Genomic DNA, 25,151 nt, shown 5'->3' on the forward strand with positions numbered 1-25,151 from the left:
ACTCTTCTCAGCCGGAGGAAAGGCCGGCTTCTGTACCTCTCGGCGGTCCACTCTGTGCCCTCCTTCGTGGGGCTCTTCCAGGGCACCCCAGGCCCAAGCGTGGAGAAGTAAAAAGCTTTTCTACGGGGACTACAACCCCCCCCCCCCCCCTCTACCTTCAACCTCCCACCAGAAAAATCTATTTCTGCAGTATACTAATAATTCATAATATCATATTGAAACCCCATGATATGAGCTATTTTATTTCTCTCTTTATATTTACTAGTACACACTAAAAATGTTGATGTGTGAATACTAATGACTGATCATATAACATCACGTTGGCATCCTGGCTTCTAACTTTTTTTTATTTTTTATTTATTTATTATTATTTTTTTTGCTGGTTCATAACAAATTTGTCAAGTATTGGCTAACAGACATCAGTCTGGCTGATGTGGGTAGCAGAGTAATGCTAAGAATCTTGTTTCACTCTACACATTCTGTACCACCCAGTAATTGAACTCTTCAAGGTCATCATAGAGATCTTAACAAGAGTAAATTTCCATTATTTAGCTTGTATTACTTGTAACTTGTTATTGGCCTAGTCTTGAGGAAATGTAACATGTATCCTTTGTTTACAGTGCTTTATGAACTCTATTCTCCAATGCCTAAGTAATACTAAAGATCTTCGTGACTATTGTCTTCGGAACTCATATAAACGGGACCTAAATTCTAAGACATGCAGTACAGCAATAATGGAAGGTGGGTGATAAGGCACATAGAGCTTCAATGCAAAAAATTTGAATTTTAGAGAACACATGGCCCATTCAGCATGACATGATAATGGCTTGTTTCACATAAGCCACTTATCCTATGCAGAAAGAAAAAAGTCACATGTGATAATAGTGCAGTAAAAAAAAAAACAGTTCTTGGAAAATATTGTTAGAATTGTATCTAAAGTTCGTGCTGGCCCCTCATTTTCAGCTTTAATTCCCTGTGCTGCTGTCTTCTTCATTATTGGCTATGTAGGAATCCACTCCAGGCTCTAACTATTCCTAAGAATGCTAGGATAGGAAACGCCATTGTCATGCTGTAATTAAGAATAAACTAAACTAAACGAAAGAGAGAACCAACTTAAGGTCTGTGAATTCCTTTTTTTCTAATGCCTTTAATGCACAAGTTTTCATATGCTCTATTAGCAGTATTCTGAAGCAAGATGGAGCTCCGTAGATGGAGCAGGTTGAACTAATTCACAACACATAGTAGAAATTGTACCACTGGTGCAACATTTGATTAAGACTTGCTGTCTTCCTCATTAAAATGAATAAGAGAAGAAATGGCAAAACGACCACCTATGCCTCAAAGCAATTTTGAGGGATAGAAGGATCAGGCATGTTTGATTTAAACTGCCCTATCCTATTTCTCTTGAAAGATAAGCCATTACCAGAGGAGTCTGGTAGCATCTGTTTTGCTTTCTCTATTGAGAACACATGCATGCTCAGCCAAACATTCATGTTTAGCTGTACAGATGGCGGTCGACTGAAAGCCTTTCAGTCGACCGCCATCTTTTGTGTGTGTGATGGTATGTGATGGCCATCAACAAGAGGGAGATCCGCTGATCGACATCTACTTATTTATAAAATTCCACAGGTGCCGAATTATCAGAATGTAATGCTATCCTAAATATCTCAGTGGTGCTGAGTCATTTAGCTTACATTAAAGTCTGCAGGAATGAATGCACAGGATTTTCTGCTGCAGATTTCAATGTAAACTAAATGACTGAGCACAGCTTCTAATTGACAGTTACAAATCCTGCGCATTAAATCTGCGCAGGATCTTGTATGTGTGAACGTACCCTATAGGGATCTTCTCACCACAGATGCCCTGCAATCTTCAGCTGATTACTGCCATCCCAGCTCAAGGGATAATAACTAAAGAGATGGAACACTATAGGGGAGATTTATCCAAACCTGTCCAGAGGAAAAGTTGCTGAGTTGCCCATAGCAACCCATTAGATCGCTTCTTTCATTTATGAAAAGGCCTCTGAAAAATGAAAGAAGCGATCTGATTGGTTGCTATGGGCAACTCAGAAACTTTTCCTCTGGACAGGTTTTAATAATTCTCCCCCATGTTGTTCATATGTAGTAGGTACATGTATTCATAAAGCAGACATGTTATTTTTGTTTATCAGAAGTGTAGTCATTTTCCGTAATGACGTAGATATGTGAGGGAATACATAAATCTGTGTACAAGTTTTATATGCTGCATTTCTGGCTGCTGAACTCAACAAGCAGTGTTGCTTGTGTTTTTAATGTGACTCATGAACAGAAATAGACACAGACCTGCTAAAAGCTGAATCTAAAGAACTGTAATTAGGACGAGCCGTACAGTGAGTCACAGGCACACCTAGCAATAGGCACCAAACACTGATGGGACATGGATACAGTCCCAAGCTAGCGATTTACTGAGATATAAATCCAAACATAAATATCCATGTACATTCATAGAGCTCATCCAGACATTCACGTTGTGTGCCAGCTAAATTTTATATGTTCTTTCCTCTAGAACTTGCACGATTGCTTCAGGCGATATGGACCAGTTCTGTCAATGAAGTTGTCAGTCCTTCTGAATTCAAAACCCAGATACAGAGATATGCTCCACGTTTCATGGGATATAGGTAAGAAGCAAATGTTAATAATGTTTCCATGTGGATGTCATGTGCACACACCAATGCTTTATCATTGTCTGCCAAATGAAGAGTCATGCAAGACAAATGAAAAATAAATATTGGAAGAGAAAATAATTTCTGTCACTACAAGAAGAAAGATTTGAAATTCTGATAAAAAGGGTCAAGGGGATTGTATTACTGTGATGAATAAATAGAAAATGTAGATTTTACTAATTTTCCCTTTCACTTAGCTTCAGCCTGTGCTTCCATTCATAGGCTCCCCGGTTGTCTACAGCAATGTCTTGTTGTTCTGGGAACATGTCAGTGCAACAACACCACCATGGTGTATGTGCCTGTGTCTCCCTTTCACGTAGAGGACACTGTAGACTAACAATGCCCACAGAACATTTTCAGGAGCAAGAGGGAACATTTGAGAAACTGACGAGGATAGAACCTAGATCCTGTTAACTCCTTAAATGGGGTACCATGCCCCAAGACATCTTATCCCCCATTCAAAGGATAGCAGCCGGACCCCTTGTAATCTTAGGGCCGGCATCATCATGGTGTTCTGAACACTGAAGCTTGGTGCTAGCCAATTTTCATTTTTGTTATCTCTTTTCCTCATTGCCTTTTAAGAAACTTAAAGAGGTACTCCGGCCCTGAGACATCTTATCCCCTATCCAAAGGATAGGGGATAAGATGTCTCACCGCGGGGGTCCCACCGCTGGGGACCCCTCAATCTTGTATTCGGTGCCAGCTCAAACAGCTGGGTGGAGACCACGGGACCGGAGTATCGTGACGTCACGACTCGGCCCCCGTATGATGTCACCCCCCGCTATGCAAGTCTATGTGCGGCGCAACAAAAAATATATTATTTGTGGTGGGAAAGTTTTTATTTTTTTGCAAATTTTTGTGGGTTTTGTTTTTATGCAGTGCACTTTATGGCAAAAGTTACTTGTTATCTTTATTTTGTGGGTCAATACAATTAAAATGATACCCCTACCCCTTAATTCCCTGGTTGAACTTGATGGACATATGTCTTTTTTCGACCGTACTAACTATGTTTACATTGTTTTTCTATTATTTTTCTGCTTTTAAAAAAGGTCATACTTTATCAATTGCCGTTACTGTTCTGTTCAGGCATAACTCTGATCAGTGATATTTGCAAACTGCTTGTATAGTCTGTGAGACTGTAGACCATACCAGCAGATGGCAGCAGAGCGGCACAGAGCAGGCAAGAAAAGCTCCAACCCCCCCCAATGCTTTAGTTGCTGTGATCAGTTTTGAGCACGGTATTTAAAGGGTCAATGGCATACATAATCATGATCCCTGATGTCCACCATCATCGTTGAGGTCCCGGCTGCTGATGACAGCAGCCAGCATAGCCTGATTACCATGTTAGGAGAAGACACGGTGATAGCGAAACCACCAGGGCACAGTGACATACACGTATGTCGCATGTCCTTTAGGGGTTAAAATGTAATGTTCTACATCTAGCCTGTATACCAGGAAAGCTCTTGTATCAGCAGGAACCACTATGGTTAATAAACAATCAATATATGGTACAGCCCCCTTCATTCCCATCCTGCTTTCTTTTTGTATCAATTTTCTGTTAAGCATGTATGCTGGGAAAAGCTACCAAGGGTTGCCTTTTAGTGACAAACTTGCTGAAAGTACAGGCTTCTGCCTGTCCGTTTCATCAGCTCTAAAACCAAAAGTACAATGGCTATAGTAAATGCTTTTAGAGAACGATAGTAATTGGCTACCATTGTATTGTGGTTACATGGTAAGCATGGTTTGCTTCCTTGCTCATTATAACTTAAAGTATACCTTTCATTAGCAAAAACTTTTTATATAATGTAGAAAGTAATATACATTGGTTAAAATGTGTATATATTTGTCCCTTCAGCTATTGCTTTATTGCCTGTGTGTCTCTGTGAGGAGACCAAATACAGGAAGTGTGGATGGACAAGCAGGGCTCTTTGCAGTGAGGCACTGTGACACATCCCCAGCTCACACAGCAGGCTGATTGACAAGCCAGGAGCCTGCACAGAGCCCTGCCTCACTTCCTGTATTTGGTCATAGAGACACAGGCGCTTGTATTTTTTAACCCAAAAATATATACCTTATTTAACCAATGTATATTACAAATAAACACATATTGGTAATGCTAATGACAGGTACACTTTAGGGACTTTCCAGAATAACTGCTTTAGCTTTGCCTGTGCACAGACTTTGATAAATTTTGCTCAAATGAAATATCACATCAGAACTTTCTGTAGGATGTCACTTTTCTAAGGCAAGGCAGAAGCGGTGTGAATTTGTGAATTTTTTTTTTACCACTTGAGGAACCCAGGGCATATCTGACATAAATGCTAAAAAAAAAAATGAATACCCACGTGTGACCCCATTTTGAAAACTACACAACAAGGGTTGGGGGTATAGTGAGCCTTAACGCCCCACAGGTGTTTGACGAATTTTCGTTAAAGTTGGATGGGAAAATGAAAAAAAAAAAAATTGAACTAAATTGCTGGTGTTACCCTAAATTTTTCATTATCACAAGGGAAAATAGGAAAAAGCCCCCCCAAAATGTGTGACCCCATTTCTTCTGAGTAAGAACATACCACATATGTAGATGTAAAGTGCTCTGCGGGCGAACTACAATGCTCAGAAGAGAAGGAGTGCCATTTGGCTTTCGGAGAGAGAATTTGGCTGGAATTGAAGGCCATGTGCATTTACAAAGCACCCATGGTGCCAGAACAATGGACCCCCCCCCCCCCACATGTGACCCCATTTTTAAAACTACACCCCTTTCACATAATGTAATAAGGGGTACAGTGAGCATTTATGCCCCACAGGTGTCTGACAGATTTTTGGAACAGTGGTCCGTGAAAGGGAAAAATTTAATTTTTTTAATTAGCACAGCCCAAAATTTTCACATTTTTCATTTAAGAAATGATGATGCAAGTATCGACAAAAATTTACCACCAACAGAAAGTAGAATATGTCACGAAAAAACTATCTCTGAATCAGAAGGAAATGTAAATGCATACCAGAGTAATTAATGTACTGGGTGCTAAAGGGGTTAAGGACACAGCATGTTTTAGCCTTAACCCCTTAATGACCAAGCCCATTTTCACCTTAAGGACCAGGCCAATTTTATTTTTGCGTTTTCGTTTTTTCCTCCTCGCCTTCTAAAATCCATATCTCTTTTATATTTCCATCTACAGACCCATATAAGGGCTTGTTTTTTTGCGTGACCAATTGTACTTTGTAATGAAACCTCTCATTTTACCATAAAATGTATGGCGAACCCAAAAATACATTTTTTTAGGGAGGAAATTTTAATGAGAACCAAAATTTTGCACATTTTGGAGGGTTTTGTTTTCACACTATACACTTTACGGTAAAAATGACATGTGTTCTTTATTCTGTGGATCAATACGATTAAAATGATACCCATGTCTAGATACTTTTTATATTTTTGTACTGCTTAAAAAATCTAAAACTTTTTATACAAAATCAGTAACCTAAAATCGCCCTATTTTGACCACCTATAACTTTCTAATTTTTCCGTATATAGGGCGGTATGAGGGCTCATTTTTTGCGCCGACATCTGTTATTTTTTTTTTAGATACCGCATTTGCATATATAAAACTTTTAGATCATTTTTTATTAAAACATTTTGAAATAAAATGTTACAAAAAAGCTGCATTTTTGGACTTTTTTTTTTACGTTCACGCCATTTACTGTACAGGATCATTAACATAATATTTTGATAGTTCGGACATTTACGCAGGCAGCGATACCAAAAATGTTCATTAAGAATAATGTTTACGCTTTTTGGGGGTAAAATGGGAAAAACGGACAATTTTCATTTTTATTGGGGGAGGGGATTTTTCACTTTTTTTATTTATTTTTTTACTTTTTTCAACTTTTTTTCTACACTTTTTATGTCCCCATAGCGGACTATCTATAGAAATCCTTTGATTGCTAATACTGTGCAGTGCTATGCATAGGACACAGCACTGCTCAGTATTATCGGTGATCTTCATAATATAGAGAGAGAGATATCAATCTGTTTCGATATCTATATTAGGGATCGACCGATATTGTTTTTTTAGGGCCGATACCGATAATCGGTGGAGGTTAGGGCCGATAGCCGATAACTTATACTGGAATATCGGTATAAGTTATTGGCTATTTATCCCCCCGCGACACCGCTGCAGATCATTGATTTAAAGCGGGCGTTTTAAATCAATGCACTGCAGTGGCTTTTGCGGTGCTATAGGCCGCTGCCGCCACCACCCGCTTCTCTCCCTCTACCTGTTAGGGGTGTCCGGGCCATCCATCCTTCGTGTAGTGTACTTCTTCTCCGGGGTCATCTTCTCCACTCCGGGCAGGCGCCGGCCAAGTAACGCAGCATAGACGCCGCTGCGCAGTGACGCCCGTGCGCAGCGACGCACCTGACGTCACGGCGTAGAGGCGTCTATGCAGCGTACTAGGCCGGAGCCTGCCCGGAGTGGAGAAGAGGACCCCGGAGAAGGACTGCCCGGACCGGTTCACCCTCCACCCGGAATGCCGCGGGACACTACAGGAAGGATGGATGGCCCAGACCACCCCCATTACGGGTAAGTTTAATTTTTTTTATTGACTCGGAGGGTGGGGGAGGGGCCTGACCGGTATAGCGGTATGGGCAAAAATTCATACCGTGGGAGAAAAAAAAAAACGGTATCCGGTTCATACTGGAATACCGCCTGGCACTACGGTGGGGGGTGCGACGCGGTGCGGTGGGTCGGGGGGGCGGTGCGGCGGGTCGGGGGGGGGGGGGGCGGTCGCGGTGTGGTGGGGGCGGTGCGGGGGGGTGGGGCATTATCGGCAAGGTAATTGCCGATACCGATAATGCCCTAAATCGTGATTATCGGACGATAGTATCGGCCATACCGATAATCTGTCGATCCCTAATCTATATAATCTATCTCAACTGGCTCCAGAAACTGGCTCCAGACAGATTTGTAAATTACTTCTATTAAAAAAATCTTAATCCTTTCAGTACTTTTTGAAGTTGAGTTGTTCTTTTTTTTGTCTAAGTGCTTTCTGGTGACACCTGTCTCGGGAACTGTCCAGAGTAGAAGCGAATCCCCATTGAAAACCTCTTCTACTCTGTTCAGTTCCCAAGACAAGCAGAGATGTCAGCAGAGAGCACTGTTGCCTGACAGAAAAGAACAACTCAACTTCCGCAGCTGATAATTATTGGAAGGATTAAGATTAAGTAATTTACAAATCTGTTTCTGGAACCAGTTGATATAAAAAAAATTTTTTTTTTTATCTCTGGAATACCCCTTTTAAGGATGCAGCCAATTTTATTTTTGCATTTTAGTTTTTTCCTCCTCACCTTCTAAAAATCATAACTCTTATATTTTCATCCACAGACAAGTATGAGGACTTGTTTTTTGCACGACCAGTTGTCCTTTTGTAATGACATTACTCATTTTACCATGAAATGTATGGCGAAATTAAAAATAAATGAAAAGGAAGACCGCAAATTTGCAAATGTTAGGTTTCATTTTCACGCTGCACAATTTACGGTAAAAATGACATGTGTTCTTTATTCATGTGTTCAAACTTTTTAACCAAATTAGTACATTTACCCTCTATTTTGACAACCAATAACTTTTTCATTTTTCCGTATAAGTGGCGGTATGAGGGCTAATTTTTTGCACATTTTGATCTGTACTTTTTATTGATACCACATTTTCAAATATGACACTTTTTAATTATTTATTTATAAAAATTTTGGGAATATTGTGTGACAAAAAAGCATCTATTTTTTTTTTTTTTTTTTTTACAGTTACGCTGTTCAGCGTATGGGATCAATAATATAATATTTTGGTAGTTTGGACATTTACGTACGCGGCGATACCAAATATGTTCTACCGACCGCACTGCCGCAGATGCCGTGATCTTTATTGATCACAGCATCTGAGGGGTTAATGGCACACATCAGCGCGATCACAGATGTCCTCCAGGACCGGCGAGTCCCTGGCTGCTGATAGCAGCCGGGACCTGCCGCACATGACACGAGCACCACTACAATGCTCGGGGTCATGTACAGGACGTAAATGTACGTCCTGATGCGTTAAGTACCAGGGCACCAGGATGTACACTTGAGTCCTGTGTCATAATGTTTGTGCATTATTTTTTTGTGCCTTTTTTATCCACTGCATAGTCAATAATGAAACACTGCATTTCACAGTCATGTAAAGGAATTATTGTCTTCTAGGTTATCTTATATTTTATATTGTAGATGGGAGTTATCAAATCCTTTATGTATTTTCAATGTTGAGAAGACTATTGTGTCAGTTGCAGTATCAATGCCTGTACTGACTTTCAGGGCTTTTCATTTTTAATACATTTTGTTTCCACTTCTCACCACTGTCAAGCCCTCTGATTTGTCAGAATATCCTTATTTGCATCTAGTAGTTAAAAACATGTGGGCCGATTCCTGCTCACAACTGTAGATCCTATTGAATGAAGCCTAGGCAATGCTTTTTCAGCAACCCAGCCTGGACTTCAGACTGCGTTACTGTATGAACATAAAGAAAGTGTGCTAGCAGGCTTGTATTAAACAGCATTGTAAAAACCCATATTTATATATAAAAATAAAGGGAAAAAAACTTAACTAAAATAGATTACTGCAATTTCTTTGCAATTTTTCTCCTCAATTATCAGCCATGTTTATGCCAGCAATCTGTTTATTTTTTGCCTGTCTGAAAGGGTGAAAAGTTGTAGGTTTGGTGTAAATTTTGCACGCTAACCTCTTCTTGCTGGCATAAAAGGCCCCAGTCTTTGTAAATGTGGCCCAAGTTGAATATCTATGTATGTAAGTAGGCTTCACTTACATAAATGTATTTACATTCATGTAATGTATTATAGAGATGCAGTGCATTATATGACTCATTGGAACGATCACCACCGTGACTATAAGCACAGTTTGGCAGCGAAACTGACTGCTTGCAAACATATACTAACATGGGAATTATGTGGCTGTGTTTTCCCAACATACATATTTTCTATGCTAGTGTTTGCTTTGTGTTCCTCACAGAATCTTTTTAAAGCATGTCATTCCTTTGTTATGCCTCCTTGAAATGTAAGCATTAAATAACAACTGACTTTACCCTTGTAAACAGGGGAAGTCCCTTCACAATCGGATAAGGATACTGCCTTGTTGACTATGGAATTGTAACACTTAGATGTTACATTGCTAGAATTGTCCTTTAATTGAGAATGCAAGCACCAACTAACATCATAGTTGCATAGTTCATAAGGTTTAAAAAAAAGACCAGAGTCCATCAAGTTCAACCTATATCCCTAATGAGTCCCTACTGAGTTTATCCAGAGTAAGGAAAAAAAAACTCATACTAGAGGTAAAAATAACTTCCTGACTCCAAATATGGCATCAGAATAAATCCTTGGATCATTGTTCTAACCCTATAAATCTAGTATACATTGATATTTCAGAAGTGCGCACAGATCTTCTTTAACCCCTTAAGGACAAGGCCCATTTTGGCCTTAAGGACCAGACCAATTTTATTTTAGCATTTTCGTTTTTTCCTCCTCGCCTTCTAAAAATCATAAATCTCTTATATTTCCATTCACAGACCCATATGAGGGCTTGTTTTTTTTTGCATCACCAATTTTACTTTGTAATAACATCACTTATTTTACCATAAAATGTATGGCGCAATCAAACAAATATTATTTATGTGGGAAAATTGAAAAGAAAACCGCAATTTAGCAAATTTTGGAAGGTTTTGTTTTCACGCTGTACATTTTCCGGTAAAAATGACATGTTTTCTTTATTCTGTGGGTCAATACGATTAAAATGATACCCATGTTTTATGCTTTTCTATAATTGTACCGCTTTAAAAAAAAATCTCAAACCATTTTAACAAAATTTGTATGTTTGAAATTGCCCTATTTTGACCACCTATAACTTTCTCATTTTTCTGTATATGGGGCGGTAAAATGGCTAATTTTGTGCGCCATGATCTGTAGTTTTTATCAGGACCACTTCTGCTTAGGTTTTACTTTTTATAAATTTTTAAAAACATATATATTTTTTTAAATAAAATGTAACAAAAAAGCAGCAATTTTGGACAATTTTTTTTTTAAGTTTACGCTGTTCACCGTACGGGATGATTAACAATATATTTTAGTAGTTCAGACTTTTACGCACACGGCGATACCAAATATGTGTATTAATTATTTTTATTATGCTTTTTGGGTGCTAAAATGGGAAAAAATGAAGTTTTACTTTTTATTGGGGGAGGGGATTTTTCCAATTTTTTTTTTTTTTTTTACACTTTTTATGTCCCCATAGGGTACTATTCAATTCAATCAGTTGATTGCTAATACTGTGCAGTGCTATGTATAGGTCATAGCACTGCTCAGTATTATCGGTGATCTTCTGCTCTGGTCTGCTCGATCTCAGACCAGAGCAGAAGATCCCGGGAGACGGCCGGAGCAAGGTGAGGGGACCTCCAGCCGCCATGCTGGAAGATCGGATCACCGCGGCAGTGCTGCGGGCGACCCGATCATCCATGCAAAGTACTGCACTGCTGCAGATGCCGTGATCTGTATTGATCACGGCATCTGAGGGGTTAATGGCGGACATCCGCACGATCACGGATGTCCGCCATTACCGGCGGGTCCCTGGCTGCTGATAGCTGCTGGGACCTGCTGGGCATGACGCGAGCACTGCTCCGGTGCTCCCGATCATGGCGGCGCGGGTTAATATTGATCCATACAATACAAAGCATTAAAGCATCCATAGACTGCTATAGGCCTATGCTATATCTCAGTGTGTCACCAATTTTGTTCGAAAATTAAAAGCATGTTCATTCCATAGTACAGAGGTATTCTCTCCTAAACAGCATTGCATATAGGGTACAATAAGTTGCTGTTTACATTGGCATACAGATGGAATTGAGAAATTTCTTAGAGTGTGCAGAGCGCTGAAAGTGATTGTCTCATTAGATAGACTTTCAACATTCAACAACTTTCAATGTGGGGTAATCCGACGATCATCATGAGTTCTGTTCTTTTCCTAACACCTCCAGCTAACAGCTGTTAAATTTCCTCTGCAGCAGATTTAGATTCTCAGATGAATGGGCACCATTGTACCATAAAGATATAGTGGAGCTGGAGAAGGTTCAAAGACAGGAAACCAGAGTAATTTGGGGAATGGGAGGACTACAGTACCCAGAAAGATTAGCAGAAATAGGGTTATTTAGTAAGAATACATAGTTATTAGGTCGCCCCTAAACCTTCTTTTTAAGTATATCGGGCAGTAAAGAGATCTCTCCCATGATCTTTTTATACCCAGGACTATATCTATAAGAAAGGGGGCATCCTCTTGCTCTGGAGGAAAGAAGGTTTCTACACCAGCTCAGATGGGGGGGGGGGGGGTGTTCTTTACTGTAAGAGCAGTGAGACTGTGGAAATCTCAGCCAGAAGAAGTGCTCATGCTGAACACAAAAGAATTCAAAAGAGGCCTGGATGTGTTTCTGGAGAGAAATAACATTACATGTTGTGGATAATAGACTTCTAGGGATAGATTGTTGATCCAGGGATTTATTCTGGTCACCGTATTTGGAATTGGGAAGCCATTTTTTTCCCCCCTAGTATGGGGCAGTTGGCATCAGCCTCATATAAGGTTTTTGCCTTCTACTTGATCAACACAGTAGGGACAAAATAAGGTTAAAGGTTGAACTGTATGGACGCTGGTCTTTATAACCTTAAAACTATGTAACTATGTAATGAAGTGCTTCTCCCAAGTTAGCATAACCCGGCACAGTCCCTACTTTATACGTCACTAGGGATACTCCTCTACTTGCAGGATCTGCACATCCGCATGCGCAGTCTGTTCCCTCAGTGTCTGTCATCTGGTGCTCACAAATGGATCACAGTGTTAACATAAACTTAGCATTAGAAAGTAGCATTGGAGCACTCACCACGTACACAATTCTTAAAGTAGTAAAGCGTCTTTATTGAGCTTGCATGTAAGCATACAGCAGGGAGGTTGAAAGGTGGAACAGGGATGGGTGGGTACAGCCGGTAGGCGACGGTCCGTATCGCGCTCCTCGCGAGTGCTCCAATGCTATTTTCTAATGCTAAGTTCAAGTAACTATATAATGACCTTCCACATATTACACAGACCACTCAAGTCTTCCAGAACAGAAAAAAGCATGTATTGTCCTATGTGATACATTTTGAACTGGTTTTTACCTCCTTAATTTTTTAAGATATTTCCATTATTGAGAAGTGTGCTTTTTGTTTTTAAATGGTCGCACGATTTATTCTAGGTAAATACTATACAATACATTATAGTAATGGTAAATTTAAGTTTGAAATGTAATACCTTCAAAAGATAGAAGTCTCATTATTAAAGCCTTTTTATTCCACAGCCAACAAGATGCACAAGAGTTCTTGAGATTTCTCCTGGATGGGCTGCACAATGAAGTCAACAGAATAACAGTCAGACCAAGACCCTGTACTCAGGATCTGGACCATTTGCCGTAAGTTGCAAGATAAACTTAAAAAACTTTTCAAGAATGTATGCAAACTTCTAACTTTGGTCATGAGAATCAGTAAAGTTAACTTTGTAGACACTGAAGGATGCTCCCTAGATTCAGCTGCTGTGACCTCCCGCGATCAATGTACAAGCACCCGGCGTTCAGAACGCTGGGTTCAGGCAGCTGCGGTCGTGACATCACGCCACGCCCCCCTCCATTCATACTCCACTTTTCCTCCAAGGTAAACCACAGGATCAATCAGGCGCCAAGAGCTTGTAAAGAGCAGTAAGTTTATTTTACCCACAATGCAACGCATTTCGCTTCATCAGTTGCCTGATGAAGCGGTCTTCATCCTGTGGCTGCATTCACACTCGTTTTCAGCTTACAGTTGCCAGATCTGGCTGGGGAGAGGAGAACCGGGCGCTCCCGTACCCCAGCCAGAACGGTGCTGAAATCCATTTACTTTTATGAGTCAAACGGTGACTCCGGTTTTAGGTCCGGTCAGGAAACTGCATATGGGTCAAAAATGAGCCGATCAGAGTCACCATTTGACTCCAGTTTGCTCATTAAAGTAAATGGATTTCAGCGCCGGTCCGGCTGGGGTACAGGAGTGCCTGGTTTTCCCCCTCCCCCTGCCAGATCTGGCAACCGTAGGCTGAAAACGAGGATTGAATGCAGCCTAAACTGTATCAATACGTGTACAAATTTTAATCCATATTCAGTTTGAAAAATTGTGTCCGGTTGCATCCGTTTTTTCAGAAAAAAAGTATAAGTTTTTAACTTTTCACTCCATTATGAATAAAGTTTCACTTGTTAGATTGAAATTCCAAGAAAAAAACTGTGCGAAGTCAAAAACCGTATGGTGAAAACAGGATGGCACTGTACGCACGTACGGTTCCCATTGACTCCCATGTTAAAAGAAAAACGTATATGTTTCAGTACGGTTTTTCACCTGGACTAAAAACCGGGGTAGGCTACAGTTTTGAGTACGGCAAAAACTGATACAGGATGCATAATGGACACAACCGGATGCATCTTTTGGCATACGGTTTTCAATGGAGAGTCAATACGGTTTCCAATACGGTTCCGTGCGGCTTTCAAATTGAAAACTTATACGGGAACTGTATTGCAAAAACGTGTTGTGAGCCCAGCTTAACAGTGGTCTGTCGCTGATCACTTTTACTGAGCCATTTATTTAATTATTACGACACAGGACTTTAATATACGTCCTGGTGTGTAGGTGAAAAAATAAGTTATGGCTATTAAAAGGCAAGGAGGGAAAAACCAAAAGCGCAGAAAAGAAAACTCACCCTGTCTTTAAGGGGTTAAATGGTTTGGGATAAATCAGAATTGGTCCTCCTCTTTCCATAGGTCATATAGCAATCACATGGGCTATCTTTAACTACTTAAGGATGCAGAGCAGAAGGTACCCCCTGCGTTTCTCTGGTCCTCGCCGGGTGGGGACCGGACCTGGATGCCTGCTGAAATCATTCAGCAGGCATCCCGGCACATCGCCGGTCAATTCAGACCGGTGATCTGCGGCGATTCCGGGTCTCCTGTGACCAGGAAAATATGGGGGATCGGGGTTGTCCAAGACACCCACGAACCCCTGAAGGGATAGGAGTTGGGTGTCAGGGGTGCAACCCCTACTATCCCTTCTATTGGTCGGTCAGAAGCGACCGACCAATAGCAGATTGGGGGCAGGGGGGGTTAAAGTTCGGTTCCCCTGCTCTGCCCACCCACTGTAGTCCAGGCAGAATTGGGGAACCGGCGGTGACTGACGCCGGAGGTCACTTGCCAGCGGCGATGACGTGTGGCGATCCTACGGAAGTCGCTGAGTAGTTGCCTAGCAACATCTAGAGGGCTACAGTTTGGAGACCACTATACTGTGGTCTCTTAACTGTAGCCCTCCAGATGTTGCAAAATTACAACTCCCAGCATGCCCAGACATCTGTTTGCTGTTTGGGCATGCTTGGATTTGTAGTTTTGCAACAGCTGGAGGGCTACAGTTTGGAGATCACTGTGCAGTGGTTTCTAAACTGTGGCCCTCTAAATCTTACAAAACTACAACTCCCAGCATGCACGAACAGCAAACGGCTGTCTCGCCATGCCGGGAGTTGTAGTTGCGTACCTCTGCTGTTGTAAAACTACATCTCCCAGCATGCCCTTTGGCGATCAGTACATGCTGGGAGTTGTAGTTTTGCAACAGCTGGAGGCACACTGGTTGGAAAATACTGAGTTAGGAAACAGAACCTAACTGAAGGTTTTCCAACCAGTGTTCCTCCAACTGTTGCAAAAGTACAACTCCCAGCATGCACGGTCTGTCAGTGCGTGCTGGGAGTTGTAGTTTGGCAACAGCTGGAGGCTTGCCCCCCTGCTTTAAGTTCGAGCTGCAGCAAATTTTCTGCAGCGCAAACTCCTAGCGGGACCTAGGAACTACCCCATAGGTGGGCGTTAAATTCTCTGCGGACGCACAACAAGGCTCAGGAGTGAGAGCGGGGACCGGACCGGGTTGCCTGCTGAAATCATTCAGGCACAGGAGTAAGAGCACACTCTGTACATTTGAGGCCTAAATTGGTGATTTGCACAGGGGTGGCTGATTTTACAGTGGTTCTGTAAAATAAATACCCACGTGTGACCCCATTTTGGAAACTACACTCCTCACGGAACGTAAGAAGGGGTATCGTGAGCCTTAACACCCCACAGGTGTTTGACAAATTTTGGTTAAAGTTGGATGGGAAAATGAGAAAAACATTTTGAACTAAAGTGCTGGTGTTACCCAACGTTTTTAATTTTCACAAGGAAAAATCGGGAAAAAAAGTAAGTAAGAACATACCCCATATGTGGATGTAAAGTGCTCTGCTGGCGCACTACAATGCTCAGAAGAGAAGAAGCGCCATTGGGCTTTTGGAGAGAAAATTTGTCAGGAATTGATGGCCATGTGCGTTTACAAAGCCCCCATAGTGCCAGAACAATGGAACCACCCCCCCCCCCCCCCCACACACACACACACACATGTGGCCCCATTTTGGAAACTACACCATCACTTAATAAGGGGTACAGTGAGCATTTACGCCCACCAGGTGTCTGACAGATTTTTGAAACAGTGGTCCGTGAAAATGAAAAATGTAATTTTTCTTTTGCACAGCCCACTGCTCCAAAGATCTGTCAAACGCCAGTGGAGTGTAAATGCTCACTGCACCCCTTACTAAATTCTGATGGGTCTAGTTTCCAAAATGGGGTCACATGGACCGGTAAATGTTTGATAATTTTTCCGTGGCCCGCTTGTTAAGTAGGTCTCTTTACTTAGTTAAACATTGGTAGCCCCCCACTTAACGAAGGTATGCCCCTTTATCAAGTAGGGTTCCCCTAGCAAATAATGTCCCAGATAAATATGTGCCCCCAGTTGTTAGAAAGGGTGGCTCCCCCAGTAGGTGGACAAAGCCCCAGATAGATATGAGCCCCATCAGGTAGGGCTCCCCCATATGAATACAGGCCCCCAGATAGATATGACCTCCATCAGGTAGGGCTCCCTAGTAGGTAGACATGCCCCCAGATAAATATGATCTCCCATCACTGATGGGGGGTCATATCTATCTGGGGGCATGTCTACCCACTGGGGAGCCCTACCTGATGATCAGGTAGGGTTTCCCAATGGGTTTATACAGGCTCTCAGATATTATCCCCGGTATTTAAACAATTATGCCACCTAAGAATATAGTTTTACCCCTGGTGATCGGGCAGGTCCTCATATTAGGCATGTTTAACTCAGAATTCACACATGTCCGCTCACACTGTTACTGTACTTACATCTACCTGCAACAGTCTATAACGAGACTTCCTTGCGGGGATGCGTGCGATAGGTGACGTCATCACAGGTGCCGCACGGGACGTCAGCGTCCCGCCGTCCTGAGCTGCGTATGAGATGATGTCACGAATCGTGCGCATCCCCGCAAGGAAGTCTCGTTATAGACTGCTGCAGGGAGATGTAAGTACAGGAACAGTGTGAGGGGACCTGTGTGAATTCTTCAGGCACTTAGGTTTGCCTTTTGGACAATCAGGAAGCGGGTGGACCCGCTCCTTGATTGGCCAGGAGGAGGATCAGTGTAACAATAGCGAATTTTCATTCGCTATTGTCACACAATGGGCGGTCTCAGGAGCGCGCAATGCTCTGCGCCTCGGCCGCCACAGTAAAATTATTTAAAGTTCCTCGGGCGGCCCAGTACCGTTTGATCCACGTACCGGTCCGCGGGCCCGGGGGTTGGGGGAACACTGCTCTAGTGCACCCACAGAGCACTTGACATACACATATGAGATATTTTCTTACTTGAGAGAAATTGGGTTACAAATTTTAGGGTTCTCTCCTTTTACCCCTTGTAAAAATTCCAAAAACTGGGTCTACAAGAACATGCGAGTGTAAAAAATAAAGATTTTTAATTTTCTCCTTCACTTTGCTGCTATTCATGTGAAACACTTAAAGGGTTCACTCACTTACTGAATGTCATTTTGAATACTTTGAGGGTGCAGTTTTTATAATGGGGTCATTTGTGGGGTATTTCTAATACGAAATCCACTTCAAACCTGAACTGGTCCCTGAAAAATTCAGATTTTGAAAATTTTGTGAAAAATTAGAAAATTGCTGCTGAACTTTGAAGCCCTCTGTCGTCCAAAAATAAAACATGTCAACTTTATGATGCAAACATCAGGTAGACATATTGTATGTGTGAATCAATATATAATTTATTTGGGATATCCATTTTCCTTTTATAAGCAGAGAGTTTCAAAGTTATAAAAATGCAACATTTTCAAAATTTTCATAACATTTTGGAATTTTTTACCAAGAAATGATGCAAGTATCGATGCAAATTTACCACTAATTTAAAGTAGAATATGTCAAGAAAAAACACTCTCTGAATCAGAATGAAAATGTAAAGCATCCCAGTGTTATTAGTGCTTAAAGTGACAGTGGTCAGATGTGCAAAAAAGAGTACTTAAGTACTTAAGTCTCTATGTATCTCAAACACTTTCAGTTGTTTTATACGTAGTCATCTAATTCAAAAACCTATTCTCTGGTTGTTTTCTTTAAAAAACTCCTCCTTAGGGCTCATAATATACAGGGTGGGCAATTTATATGGATACACCTTAATAAAATGGGAATGGTTGGTGATATTAACTTCCTGTTTGTGGCACATTAGTATATGTGAGGGGGAGGGGGAACTTTTCAAGATGGGTGGTGACCATGGCGGCCATTTTGAAGTTGGCCATTTGGAATCCAACATTTGTTTTTTCAATAGGAAGAGGGTCATGTGACACATCAAACTTATTGGGAATTTCACAAGAAAAACAATGATATGCTTGGTTTTAACGTAACTTTATTCTTTCATGAGTTATTTACAAGTTTCTGACCACTTATAAAATGTGTTCAATGTGCTGCCCATTGTGTTGGATTGTCAATGCAACCCTCATCTCCCATTCTTCACACACTGATAGCAACACCGCAGGAGAAATGCTAGCACAGGTTTCCAGTATCCGTAGTTTCAGGTGCTACACATCTCGTATCTTCACAGCATAGACAATTGCCTTCAGATGACCCCAAAGATAAAAATCTAAGGGGGTCAGATCGGAGACCTTGGGGGCCATTCTCAGGATCACGCCAGCACCGCGATACACAGGATCACGAGCAGTATTGTACTCTTTGGACCTGATGAAGGCACCTTAAGTGTGCCGAAACGCATTGTCCACCCTTTTTTGCAAAATAAACAAGTTTTACCTGTGCTGGCTTGAGTCCTCTCCGTCTTTTCGCACACAAATAGCAGCGCCTCCACTGAAAACCGGAATTTTTCTGTAGCTACCAGGTACCTATCCCATTTTACCAAGGTGTATCCATATAAATGGCCCACCCTGTATATGCCAATGCACAATGCAGGAGCTACACCTTAGTAAGCACTGATGTACGAGCTGCTTTAGGCTTTGTAAGTAATATGGCCATGTGCGTTAGCTCATGTATTACAAATTCCTCAGCTGTTTTACAAAACTCCTGCACTTCTGACAAAACTGACGTGTGAATACACCTTTACTGGGCTGACACAAATTCCCTTCCCACCTGAAAAAAAATGGAAAAAATTAGAATTGAGTATTGTGTTCTTCATGTGATGGCAATGATTTCTGAACAGTCCTACAATTTCAATGACACTGCTGTTGAATTTGTATAAAATATACTATATGGAAATAAATAACTGAAAGATTTTTATTTACCTTTTATACAGACAGGAACCTTTTATCCTGTTTGTAAAATTTGTGGTTTTCTACTCCTGTTTTTTTTTTTTTTTTTCTTTTGCTTGATACCCATACCAAGGTCGAGTTGACCTAGAAGAAATTGTGTTGTGTAACCAGAAAGTCCGCTTCCTTACACTACAAATACCTGGAGTCCTGCCAGGCTTGTAATTTTCCTGCCTCCTAAGATCGCCCGTTGATTTATTTCTCATTATGTAATTTTAATTCTTATTTTTCTTTTTGGTAATGGCAGCTTTCCTTTGTTGCTTCATTCTACTGAGCAAATATACAACAAGTCTTTTATTTCATAGGGCAGAGATATTACAATCTCTTTCTCACGCTTTTTAAGGGAATGTTCACATACTGGTAACTAGCAGTGGGTTTCCCGCTCAGGGAAATTAACTGTGAGTTATGCTACCATTCATTTGAATAGGTCTGCTGACTATTGCAGACTGTACACGAACCTGTTTTAAATGAATGGTAGAGTATCTCATAGCGGGAAACCCGCTGCTAGTTACCGGTATGTAAACATACCCTAAAGGAAAAAAGCCTTCATATAGTGTTTGGTATGCTCACTGCATTACCTATAGATCACTGGGCAGTTCCCAAAGCTAGACATTGAAGCTATGATCCTCTTCTTTTTATTTATTTTAATTTTTTTTTTAGTTTTTACTCATCGATTAAAGAATCTAGGCTTTATCATTTTATTAGTTTGCACTTTGGAGCTATAACTTTAGCAACCAAGGATTAGGCCAGGCTCTGCTGTTTATTGATGTTAATGGAACTTATTAACCCGTCTAGGACACAGGGCATACAGGTACGCCCTAGCACCCTGGGACTTAAGAAACCCGTGTAGGGATCGACCGATATAGATTTTTTTTTTTTAGGGCCGATACCGATAATTTGTGGCCTTTCAGGCCGATAACTTATACCGATATTCCGGTATAAGTTATTGGCTATTTCTCCACCCCGGCCCCGAAGAAGCGGCAGCAGATCATTGATTTAAAGCGGGCGCTTTAAATCAATGAACTGCAGTGGCTTTTGCGGGGCCAATGACCTCTGCCGCCACCCGCTTCTCTCTCCTGCCTGTCCTGGGGTCCTCCCCCCTATCCTCTGGCCAGAGACCGCCGACGCCCGCTTCTCTCCCCCTGCCGGTCCTTAGTCCAACCACCGCCGCTGCCCCATTGCCTCCCCCATCTCCGGTTTTATAATTACCTGTTCCCAGGGTCCGCGCTACTTCTGGCTCCGGCGGCTTCCTGAGCTGTCACTGTGCGCACTGACGGTGACGTTGCGTTGAGGACATCACTCGTCATTGCGCAGCACACAGGACGTCGCAGGAGCCAGAAGTAGCGCGGACCCCAGGAACAGGTAATTATAAAAGCGGGGATGGGGGAGGTAATGGGGCAGCGGCTGTCTCGGGGCGGTGAGGGGGCGGTGCGGTGCGTGGGGGGGGGGCATTATTGGATTATTGGCAAGGTAATTGCCGATAACGTCCAAAATCATGAATATCGGCCGATAATATAGGCCAAACCGATAATCGGTCGATCCCTAATCCTGTGACAACGCCTGCTGAACGTACAGCCAAAGAGCATGCTGGGAGTTGCAGTTTTGCAACAGCACTTCGGAGCCCTGTCTTATTTCAAGGAAACAGTTTAGGGTCACATATGGGGTATTTCCGTATGGAGAAACAAATTTTGGGGGGCTTTTACCCCTTATGAAATGGAAAAGTTGGGGTCTAAACCAGCATGTTAGTATAAAAAAATAAATGTACACTAACATGCTGGTGTTGTCCCATACTTTTCATTTTCACAAGAAGTAAAAGGGGGGGAAAAAAGACCCCCAAAATCTGTAAAGCAATTTCTCCTTAGTACGGAAATACCCCATATGTGGACGTAAAATACTCTGCGGGCGCACAACAGGGCTCAGGAGTGAGAGTGCACTATGAGCATTTGAGGTGATTTGCTCAGGGGTGGCTGATCGTTACAGCAGTTCTGACATAAACGCAAAAAAAAAAAAGAAAACACATGTGACTCCATTTTGGAAACTACATCCCTCATGGAACGTAACAAGGGGTATAGTGAGCCTTAGCACCCCACAAGTGTTTGACGAATTTTAGCTAAAGTTGGACGTGGAAATGAAAAATGTGATTTTATTTTTATTTATTTTTTCACTAAAATGCTGGTGTTACCCCAATTTTTTTATTTTCACAAGGGGTAATAGGAGAAAAAGACCCTTAAAATTTGGAAGTATGGAAATACCCGATATAAGGATATAAAGTGATCTGCGGGCGAACTACAGGGTTCAGAACAGAAGGAACACCATTGGGTTTTTGGAGAGAGAATTTGGCTGGAATTAAAGGCCATGTGTGTTTACAAAGCCCCCATGGTGCCAGAACAGTGGACCCCGCACATGTCACTCCATTTTGGAAGCTACAGTAGTGTGTCATGTGTGTGTGTGTGTGTGTGTGTGTTTTTTTTTTTTGTTTTTTTTTTTTTGCTGTTATGACACCATGGGGCTTCCTAAATTGGACATGACCCCCAACAACCATTTTAGCAAAATTAGCTCTCCAAAATCCCATTGTTGCTCCTACCCTTCTAGTGCACCCACAGACCACTTTACATCCACATAACAGGTATTTCTTTACTTGAGAGAAATGGGGTTACAAATTTCGGGGGACATTTTTACCTATTACCCCTTGTGAAAATGAAAAATTTGGGGTTGCACCAGCATTTTAGTGAAAAAAATAAACATTTTCATTTTCCCATCCAACTTTAGCGAAAATTTGTCAAACACCTGTGGGGTGTTAAGGCTCACTGTACCCCTTGTTACCTTCTTGAGGGGGGTAGTTTCCCAAATAGTATGCCATGTGTTTTATTTTATTTTTTCTGCTGTTATGACACCATGTGGGTTTGTAAATTGGACATGCCCCCCCAAAAACCATTTCATCAAAATTCACTCTCCAAAGTCCCATTCCCTTCTGAGCCAGATATGAGATATTTCCTTACTCGAGAGAAATAGGGTTACAAATTTTGGGGGGGACATTTACCTTTTACCCCTTGTAAAAATAAAGAAATAAAAATGGGTCTACAAGAACATTGTTAGTGTAAAAAAATAAAGATTTAGAATTTTCTCCTCCACTTTGCTGCTTTTCCTGTGAAACACCTAAAGGGTTAACAAACTTTATGAATGGCATTTTGAATACTTTAAGGGGTGCACTTTTCATAATTGGGTCCATTATAGGGTATTTCTAACATAAAGACCCTCAAATTCACTTTGAAGCTGAACTGGTCCCTTTAAAAATTCTGATTTTAAAATTTTTAAATTGCTGCTAAAATAAAAAGCCCTCTAATGTCTTCAAAAAGTTAAAACATGTCAACTTTATGATGCAAACTCAAACTAGACGTGTTGTATATGTGAATCAACATATCATTTATTTGTAATGTCCACTTACCTTACAAGCAGAGAGCTTCACAGTTCGAAAAATGCTAAATGTTAAAATTTTTCATGAAATTTGGGATTTTTGCAAGTATTGACAAAATGATGCAAGTATCGACGAAAATTTACCACTAACATAAAGTAGAATATGTCACAAAAAAAAAAACAGTGTCAGAATCAAATTCATAAGTTAAAGCATCCCAGAGTTATTAATGCTTAAAGTGACAGTGGTCAGATGTGCAAAAAACGGCTGCGTCCTTATGGTCAAAATGGGCTGCGTCCTTAAGGGATTAAAAAGCTCTGTATCATACCTTTCCCCTTGCTCACATTGTGTGAGCTCCCGGCAAGAGAAATTGGGCGTTCCCCAGCAGGCACAATGTCACAGAAGCCTGCAAGAGCTGTGCCTCGCCATGCCCCGCACACACTTCCTGAGTTTGGTCTCCGGCCAGGCCGGGAGGAGACCAAACTAACTGTTTGACAGGGAACAGAACAGAGCCACCTAGTGGCTGTTTTTTCAATCATATTAAAAACATAAAAAGGTTGAGAATTTAAACAGCAAAGTGTTTTATAAATACATAAGGAACAATATATTAAAAGTTTAGTTTGGTGACAGGTACTCTTTAATTGACTTTTTTTTTTTTTTTTTGAGACTTGTGGCCAGCTCCTCCCTGCCTGTCAGCATTTAGCAACTTTTTGTCTCCTTCCAGCCACGCTCTGCATACACTGCTGACACGCCAGCCGATGCACAGCAATATGTTGCAGGAGTGCAAACACCTGAATGCCAAGTTTGTCGCTCTGTCAATCATCTCTGATATTTTTTCTCATTACTAGGTCTAAGGATTTAGGACAGCTGAATTGTCGGTAAAGTTATTGTAAAGTTAAAGAATTGTTGGTCCCCCTCATACCCCCCTGTCATCATCCGGACCCCCCTCTTTTGTTCTCTACACACCTCCCCAGTTGCAGCTCTGTCGGTCCTTCCCTAGCAGCCATAGACCAAACTTCTAGTGGGGAGGGTAAGCCGGTTTGGGCCATCCATCTTGAACGAGAGGCCCTCTTCTCCACTCCGGACCGGCCCTGGACTAGTGACACTGCAGTGATGCCGCCGTGCAAGGACCGTCCGACTTCCAGTGGGGAGGGTGAGCCGGTCCGGGCCGTCCATCTTGACCAAGAGGCCCTCTTCTCCGCTGCGGGCTGGCCCCGGACTAGTGACGCCCCTGATGTCATGGACGTCCCTGCACAGCGGCGTCAATGCAGCGTCACTAGTCCAGGGCCAGTCCAGAGCGGAGAAGAGGGCCTCTCGGTCAAGATGGAAGGCCCGGACCGGCTCACCCTCCCCACTGGAAGTCGGATGGTCCCTGCACGGCCGTGTCAATGCAGCGTCACTAGTCCAGGGCCGGCCCGGAGCGGAGAAGAGGGCCTCCTGGTCAAGATGGAGGGCGCAGACATAGATGCAGTCCCTGCAGCATAGATGGGTGACGATGGACGGCCCTGCCCATCCCCTCTCCACCCCCACCGGTATGCCTGCAATCTTTTTTTTTTTTTTCCCCCATCACTCGAGTATAAGCCGAGGGGAACGTTTTCGGGCACGAAAAATGGTGCTGAAAATCTCTGCTTATACCTGAGTATATATACGGTAAATTATATTGTATAACCAGCAACATCTCCAGTCTTATAATATATATCATATCCCATTTTATTGCAAAATTCCCCTAAATCATACCACCATCTCACTAACTGTTCCTTGAGGTCTGAATACCCATTTTTATTCTGTTTACATATTGTTGGCACTACAGGTGCAGTGCATTCAGAACCTCGGTACAGTTGGGACATTTATTATCTTAGTGCTTAGTGTGCAGCCACCCACCTTTTCTTGCAATATAGGCTGGTTGTTTTTTGTGTTTTCTCAAATCTGTTCTGTATGCGTAAAGCCTCAAAAAAGAACTCCTGCCAAATGAAATTACTTTTTTTTAAATAGCTGCACATGTTAAAGTTTTATATAGCTTTGTTCTCTCGGCTTTTCCTTTAGGCAGGAAATCTAGTGGTTCTTCTTGCACATGATGACTGTCTTCACCTTATTGGATGTACAGGACAGGTCACTTTGCATTGTCACACTCCCTTCTCCTTAAGGCTAGGTTCACACTGTGGAATTTCTGGGCAGAATTTCTTCCGGAGATCGATCCGGCGGCACTAGGACCGGGTGGACTATATTGCCGTCCCCA

General features: G+C 42.0%; 1 protein-coding gene across 2 annotated transcripts in view; it reads left to right on the top strand.

Annotated features, from left to right (window-relative positions):
- USP2 (ubiquitin specific peptidase 2) overlaps nucleotides 1-25,151 on the top strand; it is a 129,027-nt gene that overhangs the window by 84,626 nt on the left and 19,250 nt on the right. For both annotated transcript variants that reach the window (XM_056542004.1, XM_056542005.1), the window contains 3 exons: nucleotides 621-741; nucleotides 2,545-2,656; nucleotides 13,117-13,227. In XM_056542004.1, the coding sequence (XP_056397979.1) occupies nucleotides 621-741; nucleotides 2,545-2,656; nucleotides 13,117-13,227 (344 nt within the window). The remainder of the gene's footprint in view (nucleotides 1-620; nucleotides 742-2,544; nucleotides 2,657-13,116; nucleotides 13,228-25,151) is intronic.

Source organism: Hyla sarda, chromosome 10 (assembly GCF_029499605.1).
Source record: "Hyla sarda isolate aHylSar1 chromosome 10, aHylSar1.hap1, whole genome shotgun sequence".
In the NCBI taxonomy this organism is placed as follows: Eukaryota; Metazoa; Chordata; class Amphibia; order Anura; family Hylidae; genus Hyla; species Hyla sarda.